At 33.2% G+C, this 14,750-nt stretch overlaps 1 protein-coding gene across 13 annotated transcripts in view; it reads left to right on the top strand.

Moving 5' to 3' along the window:
• The window catches only part of ZNF280D (zinc finger protein 280D), a 296,194-nt gene that overhangs the window by 181,669 nt on the left and 99,775 nt on the right, over window positions 1-14,750 (top strand). For 8 of the 13 annotated variants that reach the window (XR_008957079.1, XR_008957078.1, XM_048219566.2 and 5 more), the window contains exons 1-5: window positions 6,049-6,098; window positions 6,211-6,279; window positions 9,958-10,104; window positions 12,684-12,749; window positions 12,849-12,988. Coding sequence is in view for 11 of the 13 variants with exons in the window: in XM_048219566.2 (XP_048075523.1) it covers window positions 6,252-6,279; window positions 9,958-10,104; window positions 12,684-12,749; window positions 12,849-12,988 (381 nt within the window). In the remaining 2 variants the exon portion in view is untranslated. Of the gene's footprint in view, window positions 1-6,048; window positions 6,099-6,210; window positions 6,280-9,957; window positions 10,105-12,683; window positions 12,750-12,848; window positions 12,989-14,750 lie in introns of those variants that run through there. The other 5 variants (XM_057306150.1, XM_048219567.2, XM_026518552.4 and 2 more) reach the window with 3 other exon arrangements.

Below are 14,750 nucleotides of genomic sequence, written 5' to 3'. Positions count from 1 at the left end.
GGAATGTTTCCTTTCCATTCCTATTCTGTCCTGTCTTTTTTCCTATTAACTTCAATCAAGGTTGAGTTCCAATCCGTTCCCTTCTTTCTTTCTTTGCCTGTTCACTGTTAAGATTCCTGCACGTATGATCTTTTTTTAAAATGACATTTGAAATGTTTGGTTTATTTAAAAAATAATACTGTATATCAACATTCTCCTCTTTTGGGGACCTTTTCTCCTATTCTTGGGGTGACCATTTTCCAGAACGCAGTATTCTGCTTAAAATAAAAATTAGAATCTTTCAGAAATTGGTTAAGATTTGATGAGGTATCTTCTGAAGTATCTATGATCCCCCAGTGTTTTGTCTGTAGTATTTTAGCTGCTAGTGATCAGATGTTTGTAATTGTACATTTTGTGTGGTTGAAATGTGCCCCTTTTCAAGAATGTGTGTTTTTTAACAGTAACTGATTAACTGGACTGATTCTTAAAAAAGATAGGTACTGAGTTTTCTAACAATAAAGCATTTTAAAAAATAAGAGGCATAAAAGTGGGAAGTACTGATTTGAAATTTGGTTTCATCTGCTTAATGTTTGTAAATAAATTTAATAAGTTAATTTCTTTATAAAATTTCATATTTTAAACATCTGAATTTTACGAAATAGTTGTCTTTTTCAGTTATATTGAGTTTATTGCTTATGCCTTAAGGTTTGTATTTGTGTGATTATATGCGAAGGTACACATCATCATTCTCTGTTGTTCTAACCCTGTTACAGTTAATTTCCATGATGGAATCAATAGGTGATGGATATTAAGGTGATATAAAAGTGGAATTTTTAAAATGACTCTCTGTCCTCAAGAGACTGTGTATGTTTTTAAGATAATGAACATTAAAATGAATTTTCTAGTATCACCTTGAGATAGTTGGAAATTCTTGAGAGATCAAAGAACCGGGGTTGGAAATATTAAATTGTTACTCATAGTTAAGCACCCACTTTGAATCCTTAAAGCTCTATTCATTTGGGATTAGAATTCTAAAATTATAGACCTCCATTTCAGTATGCCATTAGTCACTAAGACTGAAGAATTGCTTATAAAATGAAATAGAACATAAACCAAAGCTTTAAAGTCAGTGGAAGGATTTGAATACCTGATTTCTTGTGAAATTTGTGAGAGGAAAAAAATGACGGTGTTTTGGTGACCCTATGTCATCCAGATCATTCCACTGAAAAACTCTTCTAAGTATATAAGTAAAAGTGTTAAAGGTTTAGTGTTTCTTACAGCTAGCTTGTTAATCTTAGACAAAATTTATGAGTTAGTTGAACGTTATTTGTATATGCTATTCTTGTTTTGAATAACAATTTTTAGTATTTAAAATGGTTTTATTAATTTTGGTTTTGTATTTCCCCTTTTATGTTAATCTGGTTTTTGGTGTTGCTAATTTCTTGGTTAGGAATGCAGACCCCCAATTAAAACATTATTTTTATGATAAAAAAAAAAACAAAGATTAACTTATAATGTAGTTCTCAGATTATTTCATTGCATAACTAACTTTTGGGGTATGGGGAGATGGAGAATTTAACCATTCACCATGTTCCTCACATTCACTTTTTTATTTTACTTGCTGTTTACTCATTTTTAAAAAGAATTTTTTAAAAAATTAAAATACAGTGATACATGTAAAATGAAAGGGTTTTTTAATGGAAGTATAAGGCACTTTATCCAAATGTTAATTTTTGTATGTTGGTATTTTTGAATTAGATACTTGTTTTATTCTGTGAGACTAGTAGTATATAATTTAACAGTATTGATAAATTGTAGGTGTGTGTACAGTATTGATAAATTGTAGGTATGTGTGTTATGTTTATATGAAGGTTTAAAATTTTTTGTTTTCACTAGTTTATAAATGCTTCTTTCTTAAAAAGATGAAAATAGGATAGATTTGACAGCTACATTCTAGAAGGTATACTTACAAAACTAACATTTCATCGTATGAAATATTACTGTAATGAAGATCTCACAAAATAATTTGTAAATGCTCAGCTGATAGCTTGTAAATTCTAGTATAGTAACAAAATTATGATCTCTTCTTAGAGTTCTTGAAAGTGGTATTAAGCACAGAGTTAAAAATTGTTAAGATTTATTGGATGATTTCTTCTTTTAATTAATTATTTTTAAATTTTATTTTTTTAAATTATTAACATATAATGTATTATTTGTTTCAGGGTACAGGTCTGTGATTCATTAGTCTTACACAATACACAGTGCTCACCACAACACACACCCTCCCCAATGTCCATCACCCAGCCACCCTATCCCTCCCACCCCCTCCACTCCAGCAGCCCTCGGTTTGTTTCCTGAGATTAAGAGTCTCTTATGGTTTGTCTCCCTCTCTGGTTTCTTCTTGTTTCATTTTTTTCCCTCTCCTCCCCTATGATCCTCTGCCTTGTTTCTCAAATTCCACATATCATTGAGATCATATGACAATTGTCTTTCCCTGATTGACTTATTTCGCTTAGTATAATACCCTCTAGTTCCATTCATGTTGTTGCAAATGGTAAGATTTCATTTTTTGATGGCTGCATAATATTCCTGTGTGTGTGTGTGTGTGTGTGTGTGTGTGTGTGTGTATTTCCATTAATCTGTTGATGGACATCTGGGTTCTTTCCATAGCTGGGCTGTTGTGGACATTGCTGCTGTGAACATTGGGGTGCAGGTGCACCTTCGGATGACTACATTTCTATCTTTGGAATAAATACCCAGTAGTGCAATTGCTGGGTCATAGGGTAGCTCTATTTTCAACTTTTTGAGGAACCTCTATATTGTTTTCCAGAGTGGCTGCACCAGTTTGCATTTCCACCAGCAGTGTAGGAGGGTTCCCCTTTCTGTGCATATTGGATGATTTCTGTGTACCAGGCACTGAGCTATGTGTTTTATTTGTGTTATCTAATTTAATCTTCACTATAACTGTATGAAATAAGTTACATATATATAGTAAAGCAAGGCACAGAGGTTAACTTTCCCAAGGTCATCCAGATAATAAATGGTAGACTCAGAATTTGAATGTGGCATTCATTCTTCACCATGTTTTACTGCTTATTGTTAATAAATGTTTAAAGTATACAGTATACAGTAAAGTATAGAGCTAAATTAAGCTGTAGAGATTATTACTTGACGTAAGAGCTGAGACCCAGAATTGTAAGGTGATTTGATTGAAAGTTGTAGCAGCGCTGGGGCTATGACTTGGTTCTTCTGGCTTCTAGCCTAATGCTCTTTTTTATGTTGGGGTTTGTGGAATTGCTTAATTTTTTATCAGAAAGTAAATAGAACTATATCTAGTACAGAGCACACCTGTGGCATACTGTGTGCTTATGTACCAGATCAAATGCATAACCTTTATTTAACACAGTGATATTGTGTCAGGTGGTACCTCTCAATGGATAGAAGTAAATTTTTCAAACAAAAATTTAGACCTACATTTCCATTGATTTTTAAAATTTTTGTAGAAGAAATTATTTAAGATATTTAGTTTTAGATATATAAAAGCTGAAACAAAAAAATACTAAGATAGGAATTGAAATTATTATATGAGCAGTCTCCAACAGTGAATGAATTATTTTCTAAGAAGTCTTTGATAAGTCAGTTAATTGGAATTCATTTTTTTCTTCGTAGAAACAAGGTATTAAACATGGTCATGAAACGAGTCAGTAGCTGAAATAGAGTGCTCTTTTTCTGGCAATTTTGGGGCTCAGTCTGAGCTGTAGAAGCTATCAGAGACGTTTTGGAACTTTGAGATCCCCACCGTATATCTTTGCTGGATAGTCCACTTCAATGGCAGCTGATTTAATCCTTCATAGAATTCCATGCCTTACCACCAAAATTCTGAAGTGGTGACCTGAGAGGTTTTTATGGTGGTAATTTTGGCATGCTTCAGTGGCTGAGATGCTGAAGGAATCCATGAAAGTGTTTGTTTATTAACCAGAACAAAATATGGCAATGATTCTTTAGTCTAGTGTTGCCCAGTAGAAATGTTCCATCGCTGTACTGTCCAATACAGTAGCCACCAACTACATATGGCTTCAAGCCTTTGAAATGTGGCTAGCAAAACTGAGGAACTGAATTTTAAATTTTATTCAATTTTAATTAATTTAAACTTGAATAGTCTCATGTGGCTAATGGCTACTATATTACACAGTGCAGCTTCAGGCTGAAATTATGGTTCTGATTACATCTGAGGATTACCAACTTTATAGTGTGTTTGAGACTGTATCAGTTGAGGTTTCTAAGTAGGTTACTATGATCCTTAAGCTTTTGAACTAGGTTATCTTGAAGTCAGCTCTATCATAATAGGCAGTAGATATCTGTTCATATAGATGTCATTAATTAATTGAATATTTGTACATTGAATACTAATTTCAGAATTTTGGTAAGAAATATTTATATGATCACTTAGCAAAAAATACTATATATATGTCAACTATAGAGTATTCAATATAACCATTATTATAACCCAATATAACTACTCAAATAAAAAAAATCCATATGAGTCTCATAAGCTGTGTAATTGTGGCTCTTGAAAAATATTCTATATTCTTGGTAACAAGTAGGTCCTTAACATGAGCAAAAATTGTCATGTATTTATCTCCTTGACATATTCATAACACTGATGTTAGTTTAGAGATAAGCTACAACTATTCAAATAATTGAGTTAACCAGATTTAAATAGACTTCAGGACTTGGTGAATTCAGTTAAACACAAGATTCATTAGACGCATGGGTGGCTCACTCAGTTAAGTGTCCAACTTTTGATTTTGGCTGGGGTCGTCATCTTGGGATCCTGGGATTGAGCCTCATGTGGGGCTCTGTGCTCAGTGGGGAGTCTGCGTGAGGATTCTCTCTGCACCTCCCTCTACTCGTGTTCTCTCTCTCTCTCAAATAAATCTTTAAAAAAATATTCATTAGAGTCTCTTGTGATAGTAGTTAAAACATTTATAACAGTAACTTCTGAAGTTAAAATAATAGTTATTTTTCCTGTGGATTAATGCAGTCCAAATAAATTGGAAAACAAAGAGCAGGAAAATTTGCTTGTGTCAGCCTGAGGATAAGGAGAAATAATAAAGGTTGAATTAGTGTGCATTTTAGTATTTTAGATATCTAAGTTTTTATCTTTTTTTGCTTTATAACTAAAAGCTATTTTAAAATTTGTAAATTTTATAAAATTTATGCTGTTGTGTGTGTGGGAATCCAGAATAATTCTTGTTTTAAATAAATGAATTAAAATTTCTTTTTGATAACTTTTATTCTAATAGCAGTAGTTTTTCAGTCTCAAAGAAATATAAATATACTAGATTATAAATTTCTGAAGGCAAGGACTATGACTTACTTATTTTTGTTTTTTCCCTAGAACTTAGCACATTATCTTTCATTTAGAAGGCAATGAGTAGTTATTGGGGTTTTTTTTAGGTTTATTTATTTATTTTTTAGTAATCTCTAAACCCACGACCTGAGAACCCACAACCCTGAGAATAAGAGTCATATGCTCTTCTGACTGAGCCATCCAGGCACCCCAATGAGTAGTTATTTTTTAATGAATTAATCTGTGATGAAATGTGTCCAATTAATTTTCTTTCCCTTTTAAGATCTCTGATAAAAAATCAGAAAAATATAAACTAAAGTTTATTTAAAGTTATGTTTTCTTGTGGAAATAATCACATTTGTATCTGAAATGTGAATAGGTTACAGTTAAAGATTAGTATCCCTTAGTTTTTAAAAATTCAGACTTACTAAAACAATACATCATGAAATGATTACTCATTTTTATAAAAGGATACTTTAAAAAATTATTTGTAGGCTAATAATTCAGACTTCTTCAAGTAGTAATAGCTTAATAGAATCACCATTTTATTTACTAAATTTGGGTTCATTCAAGAATGAACCAATTATATAAATTGAGTTGCAAGTATATGTCAGACATATCAAACTTAAAAATTGAGCTTTTCATAGGAAAAAAGTTTTAAGTATGTGTACATTTAATTTAATGACATCCACTCTAATACTAGGTATCTTTATTTTATAGGAAGGAATACTGAGGTTTAAATTGCTCTCTTGTCTGGAGTCACCTGGTGAGTTTTGAGATCAAAATTAGATCCAAGAATTTCTGAACCCCAAGTTTCATGTTTCAGTATTTGGCATTACTTAAAGTAACTCATAAAATTGACTGATATCATGTGTCAGTACTTAGGTGACAATTTACAGAAAGTCAACTCTGCAACTTGATGGGCGACAACCCTTTTCAGCCAAAAAGTAAGTGTTGCTGCCACAACTGATACTGGTATACGTGGCTTTTGTACTGATAAATTTGCTTCAGTAGAAAGGAGGAGAGGTAGGCACATTTTCTTAAAGACAAAAAAACATAAAGTTGTTAGAGTAACAAATGCTCACATAACAAATAATGTAAATTAAAAAGTGAGTAGAGTAGAAATGAAGTTTTTTTTCTTTTTAAGCCCAGTGATAACTATTAGTTTGGTGTACATAGTTACCTATGTTTCTTTTATGCATAGACAAAAAAATAATTATTCCTAAAAACCATAAAGCTGTTACATGTCTTTAAATTTCTTTTTCTCAACAATCTATCCTGGGTGTACTGACAATGGCAGTGCCCTGTTAAGAAGAATGAGGAAGACCTCTGTCTTCTGTATTGTTTGCTCGGGCTTCCGTAACCGAGAACCATAGACTAGATGGCTTAAACAATAGAAATTTATTTCATAATTTCTCACAGTTCTGGGGGCTAGAAGTATGAGGTCAAAGTGTTGGCAGGGTTGGTTTGTTTTGAGGGCCATGAAGGAAGTATCTATACCAGGCCTCTCTCCTTGGCTTATTGATGCCCATATGCTTCCTATGTCTTTAGATGGTCTTACCTCCAAGCATGTATCCATGTCCTGATCTCGTCTTTTAAGGACACCAGTCATATTGAATTAGCGCCCACCCTAGTAACTTCATTTTAACCTCATCACCTCTTTAAAGACCTTGTCTCCAGATATAGTAATATTGTGAGGTACTGATGGTAAGGACTTCAACATATGAATGTTGGAAAAACACAGTTCAGCCCATAACACAAACTGATTGGAAACTTTTATTATCCATATACAATGAGTTTCCTTAATTTTTAAAAATTAGACATTGCCTGACCACTTAGTTTCCTAGTCCATAAATTATTATATACTATGTGCCTACTGCCTATCTAGTATGTAGAAGGAAATACACTCAAAGAGCTCAGTTTGGTCTTGGGGCTCTAATATTTTTAATCATTTGACTTGAACAATTCTATATAATTAATAAAACAGTATAGTTTAGAAAAGGAAGGGATCAGTTCATGATGTTCATGACATTTGGGAAAATGGCAAGGCCTTTTTTGTTTTGATAGGTGGACTATTAGCATTTAAATAACATTAAGACAGGAAATAATTTGTGACATACTTTTATAGAAAGGAAAAAATTTTAAAATTTGTAGAAAAGTGGTTCTTAATTTGATATGGTATTTCCTTTGTATGCAATCCCCAAAGCATTGTTTCACATAGTATCTTTTAAGAGGTGGTAGAACATTGTCCTAATTTTGAGTCAAAAGTAGGAGTGTCATTCCTCTAATATAATAAAAAACTACCCTTAGTAGAAATGACTATACTTAAATGATAAATGAAAGATACTGTCAAAACCAGAACGCTGGAAGGTTTTTTTGTTTTTTGTGTTTTGGGGTTTTTTTGGTAGACCACCCCCCATATAGTTATATCCACTTATATTCATCTCCACTGTTATTACTTTAGTTTAGGTCCTCGATACTGTTTCTCTTCCCCTCCTCCCTTCCACCTTCTTTTTTTTCTCCATCTCCGCTTAAAGCAATATATGCACATAGTTTAAAAGTCAGACCATCTGAAAAGGCTTTAAATGGCTTAACCACAGTTTCTTGAAGAGTGCTTATGTGTATAATCAGTTTTAACCACTTTCTAGTAATCTATCATGAGAATTTTTGCTTTCTTAGAGCTACCTCTTCCTTTCCTCCAAGTAGCTCCTAATGTAATTATTATCTCAATATTTGGTTTAATCCATAGTTGATGTTTCATTATGATGACTGTAATAAATGCTGTTCACTGATGAGCATGGTAATATGCTTTTAATATGCTATTATACATAGAATACATACCCTTCTCTCCCACCCTCCCGCTTTTTCTTTCTTTCTTTTTTTCTCGTGTATCCAGCTATTAATGCTTTTCATGTTTTTGCATTAGCTAAGTTGTATTAAAATCTGTAGGCACATCTTCCCACGCCTTTCAGTAGCCTCTCAATTCAGTTTTCTACACAGTAAAACTTGCCAGGTAATCTAAAAGTTTACATTTTAATCATCTTTCTTTGGTGTCCCAGAGACATTTCCTCCTGAAGTACTGTTCCAATCTAGTCTGGACTGGTCGTTTTCTGGGTTTGCTCAACAACTATTGTCCTGGGACTTTGTATTGTATTGAATACCGTGTTTTCTGCATGCTGTGTCTTCGTTCTTGGTTAAGTCTCATATTTTTATGGATTCTGTAGTAACTTCCTGAGAAGGGTTACATGGGAAATAAATCTTGTGTGATGTTGCTGTTCTTTATTCTCACACTTGATGAAAAGTTTGGGTAAAGAATTCTAGATTGAAAAATAATTTTGGTAAGAAATTATTGAAGTATTACTTATTGTCTTCCAAAGTATTGTTCTATAGTTCTTACTCTTATTGACCTTTTGTATAAGAACGGTTCTTCCCACCCCAGAGATCTGAGATATTCTCTTTATCTCTTTTGTTCTGAAATTTCATGATGATGTGTCTTGATGCAACTTTTTTCTTGATCATTGTGCTGTGTGTATACCTAGTGGGGCCTTAACAACCCAGAGATTTGTTTTCCAATCTAGGAAATTTTCCTGTATTATTTCTCAGACAATCTACTCCCTGCTTTTTCTCTATTCTCCTTCTGTAAATTTTATTAGATAATGTTGTACTTTGAAATTGATTTTCTCTGACAACCTTGTGTCCTCTTCTCTATTTAGTGTGTATGTGTGTGTTTGTCTGTGTGTGTGTATTTTTCTCTTTTTCTCTTAGTTCCACCTCTGGGCATACTTTGAATTTCTTAAAAACTGAATTAAAAATTTTTGGCTATCGTATTTTTAATCCTGTTTTTTGTTTTTTGAATATTTTTATAACATTCTTATCTAATATCTCTAAAGATGCTGATTATATATTTTTAATATTTTTCTTGCTCTCTGCATTATTCTTTTCCTTAGGATTCTTTATCTTTTTTATTGATTTGGCCTAAAAGACAGGAGGTTTTCCCGAAATTTCTGGTACTTATTAATTGTCCATTAATATTGAAGAGATACTAAAATTCTTCCTAGGAGCTCTGTGCTTGGTCAGAACTTCTAGGGTGGTGTATGTTCATATTTACTGCACATTCTTTGATCTGTTTCTTTAGGTAAGAAATGTCTAATTTGCACTGAATGGAATGTCTCACTTTGTTCCCTTATTTTAGTCTAGCACCTCATCCCTGCTTTGTGCCTGGAATTCCTGAATTTGGTTCAGTTTTTCTAGTATATCTCCTATGAGTTGCCTCTTATTCTTAGTTTATCTCCCCTTTGTGAATACTTTTCCCCCCAGCTAATGGTTAGATACAGTCCTTTTTGTAGATAAGATTATATTCCAGGCATATGACTGGAACTCATTTTGACTGTTTCATGTAAATAACTACTGTCAACCATTATCTGTTTATCTCAATTTATTAGTTTATATCTTAGAGAGTGAGTTCTGAGTTTCTCACTGTTGCTGTCATGAACTAACTACAAATATCAAGTCATGAATTGCTATTAGGGCTATTAAAGTAGATCTTAAATATACTGTGAATTTTAAAAAATGTATTTGCTTCTCTTTTTGAAAATAAGGTTTGCTTCTCTCCTTTTGGAAATTAGGTAATTCAAAAATGGCAGAACTCTTTATGGAATGTGAAGAAGAAGAGTTAGAACCATGGCAGAAGAAAGTAAAAGAGGTTGAGGATGATGATGATGATGAGCCAATCTTTGTTGGAGAGATATCAAGTTCAAAACCAGCCATTTCAAGTAAGCATTTGCTTTTAGTGGAGCCAATTTTTATAAAATACTGTTTCTAATGGAAAAATTTGTGAACTGCCTTATAAGGTACTTATGTCCTTGTTCCTCTGTAAGGAGTTAAAGATGAAAGATTTGGTGAGAGGTGAGTGAGAATTATAAAATCAGGCTGAGGATGTGATTGAGGACTTGAGGGGGGTAAGAGGTTAAAATATCATGTGAGGAAAAGAAGTAGACTAAGATTAGCTGGTAACATTGGCGGTCTTTTGAAATCGGAAATCTTAATTTTTAGTGGAGCCAAGTAACCTGTTTATCCTTTTATCTTTTTTTTATTCCCCACTTAAACCCAGAATTAGAGAACTGGAAGAGGTTAGGATACTTTTCTACATTTGTCGTAGTATACTAAGTTTTAGTCTCAGATAGGGGTTCTCACATCCAGGCAGCTACAACGTCATCCGTACATTGCTACAAAATACATAGGCAGGGAATAATTGCAGTCTCTAGCCTGTGTGCCAACAGGGGCTGCAGCTTCTGACCATATTCATCTTCCACCAACTCGCATTTATATTTGTGGAAGAGAAGAGCCCTGTACACAGCCACTGTACTTGGATGATGTAGCAGTTAGTTAATACTTACATCTTTTCTGGCTCTAGCAGAGTATTTTGGTACCTTTGTGGATTATTAGATTTTAGTTAGAGTAGTTGGATTTGATGTTGTTAGAATGTTAAAGCAAAGACCAATGACACTTATTAAAATGTCCACTCAAAAATGTAAAAAAGTACAGAGAAATAACATACAAATTCTAGGGCAGAAAGAGCAAATAGGTCATTTCCCACTGCAGGTACATGTTCATTTGTTTGCTTGTTGAAGCCAGGTGAATTTACCAAAGAATATGACCAGCATGATAGAGTTTTCTTATCAAGGCAGTGCTTAAAAGTATGAGTAAGACACTACTTTTAAATTTTCTGAAAGCCTGGTTCTTTCTTCTATTGCCTCTAAACTTGGAATGGCTTTTATTCAGTTTTTTCAGAGGGAGAGTCACTTAACCAATTAAATTCTCAATACCATTTCCTGTGGCAGATGATAATCTCTTAGGTTCTAAGTAGAGTGTCACTTTAATTATAAATTGAACTAGGCCTGATGGCATGCTTGTTGATGATCCTGGAACATGCTTATATATTCTCTTAATTAATTACTATTTCTAGTCATTGTGATCATTTTATACTGGACAATTACCATATTATAAAATAGTTATTCAGATTATCTTATTTAAAAAATAACGGTTAAGATCGAGTTGAATTGTACCAAGTAGAAGACTGTTAACAGTATTCGACTAAAAGAGTGTATGTTAGTTTTAAAATAATTCTGTCAAAAAGGAGACTGACCCCAGTAAAAATTATTTTCTGAACTGTTATGCAGAATTTAAATGAATTTATTGTTGTTTTTGTGTAAGCCATGAAATAGTTTAATATATGGAATATGAGTTAAGTGTTTGTATAGAACTGCTAGAAAGGAGGGTAACAACTTGTGTTTTGTACAGTAGAGCCACTAAAAAGTACTTTAGCCAATAGTTCTTTGATGGACTGAGTAATAATTAATCGAATTTCTGAGTGAAAATGGTGTCAAGTTGTTTGAACAGGTTTTTATTCTATAAGACATATGTAATGCTTAGGTATAGAGCACTGCGTTGCCATTGTCAACCCTACTTTTGTGTGACCCTGTACTTTATAGAGTTATTTTTTGGGATCTGTTTTTTTTTTCTGTGAGGGAAAAAGGACATTTTTATGAGGTTTAGTACTCTTTGTGTTTTTGCCTTTTCGTAACCAGCAATTTTTGGCAAATCCCCACTGTTCCCAATTGTAGTTTGACTAGCAAATAATCTAGAAGTTGGAGAAGTTCATGTGCATGCCAGAATCAGGACCTTTAAAGTGATCCTGAAAGTTCTATTAGGCTCAGATTGACTTCTGGTATACTGGTAGATTTGAAATCCCTTAAGTTATAAGGTACTCTGATAAACTAAATTATTTTTGTGTGCAATCTCTGCTAGTTTTTCCCTTTCAGGACTCAAGATTAATGCTGCAGATAATCCAGTGAGGTCCCTCATAATGATACTTCCAAGGAAGGTGTGAATGGGATATGGAGGTTGGATAGGGGTTTGGTTTTGAGTGATAGGAACCTGAGTGTGTGTATAGCCCTATCGTCACTCAAAGAAAGATCTATATGTTAATTATAGGTTATATATACATATATTTTTGGAAGATTTTTACTAATTATGTGGACTATTTATTTGCCATAAAAGAAACTTTGCAGAAAGTTTCACTTATATGTAGTCAGATTTATCAATCTTTACTTGTGACTTTTGTATTTTGAGTTACAGTTAGAAAGGTGGTTCTTATTCTATAAAACAAGGCTAATAATCTTGTTTCCTTAGTAGATAAAGGTATATATGTTTAAAATTAACTGTATTTTAAGTCAGTGATAATTTATATACTCCTTCCAGTAATCTATTTGTTTTCAATTCATGATTTCTATTTTCTTAACATATATTTTATTCAAATAATGAATTTAAAAATAAATATAATTTTTTGTAGATATTTTGAATAGAGTAAACCCCAGCTCATATTCAAGGGGAATAAAGAATGGTGCACTCAGTCGAGGTACAGTATTACTTTACTATTTTACTTTTAAAGTGAAGTATTTTGACATCATTGATTATATAAAAATATATTTAATGTATTGTGTAATTTTAAATACAGGTATTACTGCTGCATTCAAGCCTACAGGTCAACACTACACGAACCCAACATCAAATCCAGTGGCTGCCTCACCAGTAAATTTTCATCCTGAATCTAGATCTTCAGATAGTTCTGTTATTGTTCAGCCTTTGTCTAAACCTGTAAGTGTTTCTGAAACTACACAGCTCAGGGATACATTGGATATTGCTTATCAGTATAAGCAATACCAATTAAAATTCTGGATTGTCATGGGTAATCATCCAATAGAAACGTAATTGGCATCAGACAATGTCACCATCTTTATGGTAGCTTAGCCAGTACCCAGAGTGATAACTGCAGGAACTACCCATCCAGCCCATTCCTAAATCAGGTGACATGCTTAAATTAAATAGTTAAAGTATTGAAAGTTGTGTTATCAAAACATATATAAAAGCATAGTGAGTATTGCATAATGGCAAATTATTTAAGATTGTAAATTGGGTCAGTTGTTCTTGGTTCTTAATTGGAAAAACTTTTGAGAGTACATTGTAGCTTTTTATTCTGAAAATATATCTTCATAATTTAGTTTAAAAACTCTTAACAAATAGTAATAGTTAATGGTAATAGTTAATATTTATTGAGTTGATATTTATGTGTAAGACTTTGTTCTAAACGCTCTACGTAAATGAATCATTTAATTCTTAACCGTTCCTGTGAAGTATGCACTATTATTATTATTCCTGTTTTATAGTTGAGGAAATTGAGGCTCACAGAGGTTAAATTATTCATTCAAGGTCACACAGCTGGCAAAATGATAGATCTGGGATTTCAGTCCAGACTAACCCATAGTTTATATGTATTTACATACATAAATATATATATGTTATAATATATAAGTATATACTTAAAATGGAACCATTACCTTAGTGCAGCAGTTTTCAGTGTGTAGTCTTCAGTCCCCTGGGGCTCCCCTGAGACTATTTCTTGGGCTTGGGAGTCAATACTATTGTCATAATAATACAAAGACACTATTTGCCTTTTCCACCATGTTGACATGGCATTGGTGATGCAAAAATAATATTGGGTAAACTGTTGGTGCCTTAGTCGAAATCAAGACAGTGGTACCGAGTATGAGTAGTTTTGTATTTGTCCCTACCATGCACTCCCAATAAAATATATTCATACTTGATTTCCTTGATGAAGTATTAACATGTTATTTTGTTAAATATCTACCTTTGAATATGTGTCCTTTAAAAACATTTTATGTGATGAAATGGATAGTATGCAAAAGCACTTCTGTGTCCGAAGTTTAATGGTTATCTAGAGGAAAAGCACTTGTGTGATAAAATTGTGAGCTTAACTACTTTTTAAAAATAGAAGACTACTTTTACTTGAAAGAATGACTGATAAACCATGGTGTATAACTTATTTTTGTGTATCAATATTACCACAAACAGTGGTTTAAAACCACACACATTTATTATCTCATAGTTTCTATGGGTCAGGAGTCAGGTCATGGCTTAGCTGGATCCTCTGCTTCAGGGTCTCAGGAGGCTACATTCAAGGTGTGGACTCCGAGGTTGCAGTCTCATCTGAAGCTTGACTGGAGAAGTATCTTCTTCCAAGTTCTCATGGTAATTGGCAACATTCAATTTCTTAAGGGTTGTCAGACTGAGAGTCTCTGGCTTTGCCAAGTGGATCTTTCCCACATGGCTTCTTACTTGCTCAAAGCCCACAAGAGAGAAAATCCTTAGCAGAAGGGCATTATGATCTTATCCAGTGTAGTCACATACACAGAATCATATATATCCTGTCACCTTTGCTGTATTCTGTCAGAAGCAAGTCACATGTCTTGCCTACACTAGAAGGGAGAGAATCGTGCAGAACATGAACACCAGGGGGTGGGGATCATGGAGGTTACTTTAGCGTCTGTTTGCTACACAT

This window comes from Ursus arctos, unplaced genomic scaffold (assembly GCF_023065955.2).
Source record: "Ursus arctos isolate Adak ecotype North America unplaced genomic scaffold, UrsArc2.0 scaffold_36, whole genome shotgun sequence".
Classification (NCBI taxonomy): domain Eukaryota; kingdom Metazoa; phylum Chordata; class Mammalia; order Carnivora; family Ursidae; genus Ursus; species Ursus arctos.
Note: the sequence above shows the minus strand (reverse complement) of the source record. Positions and strands in the feature narration are given on the sequence as shown.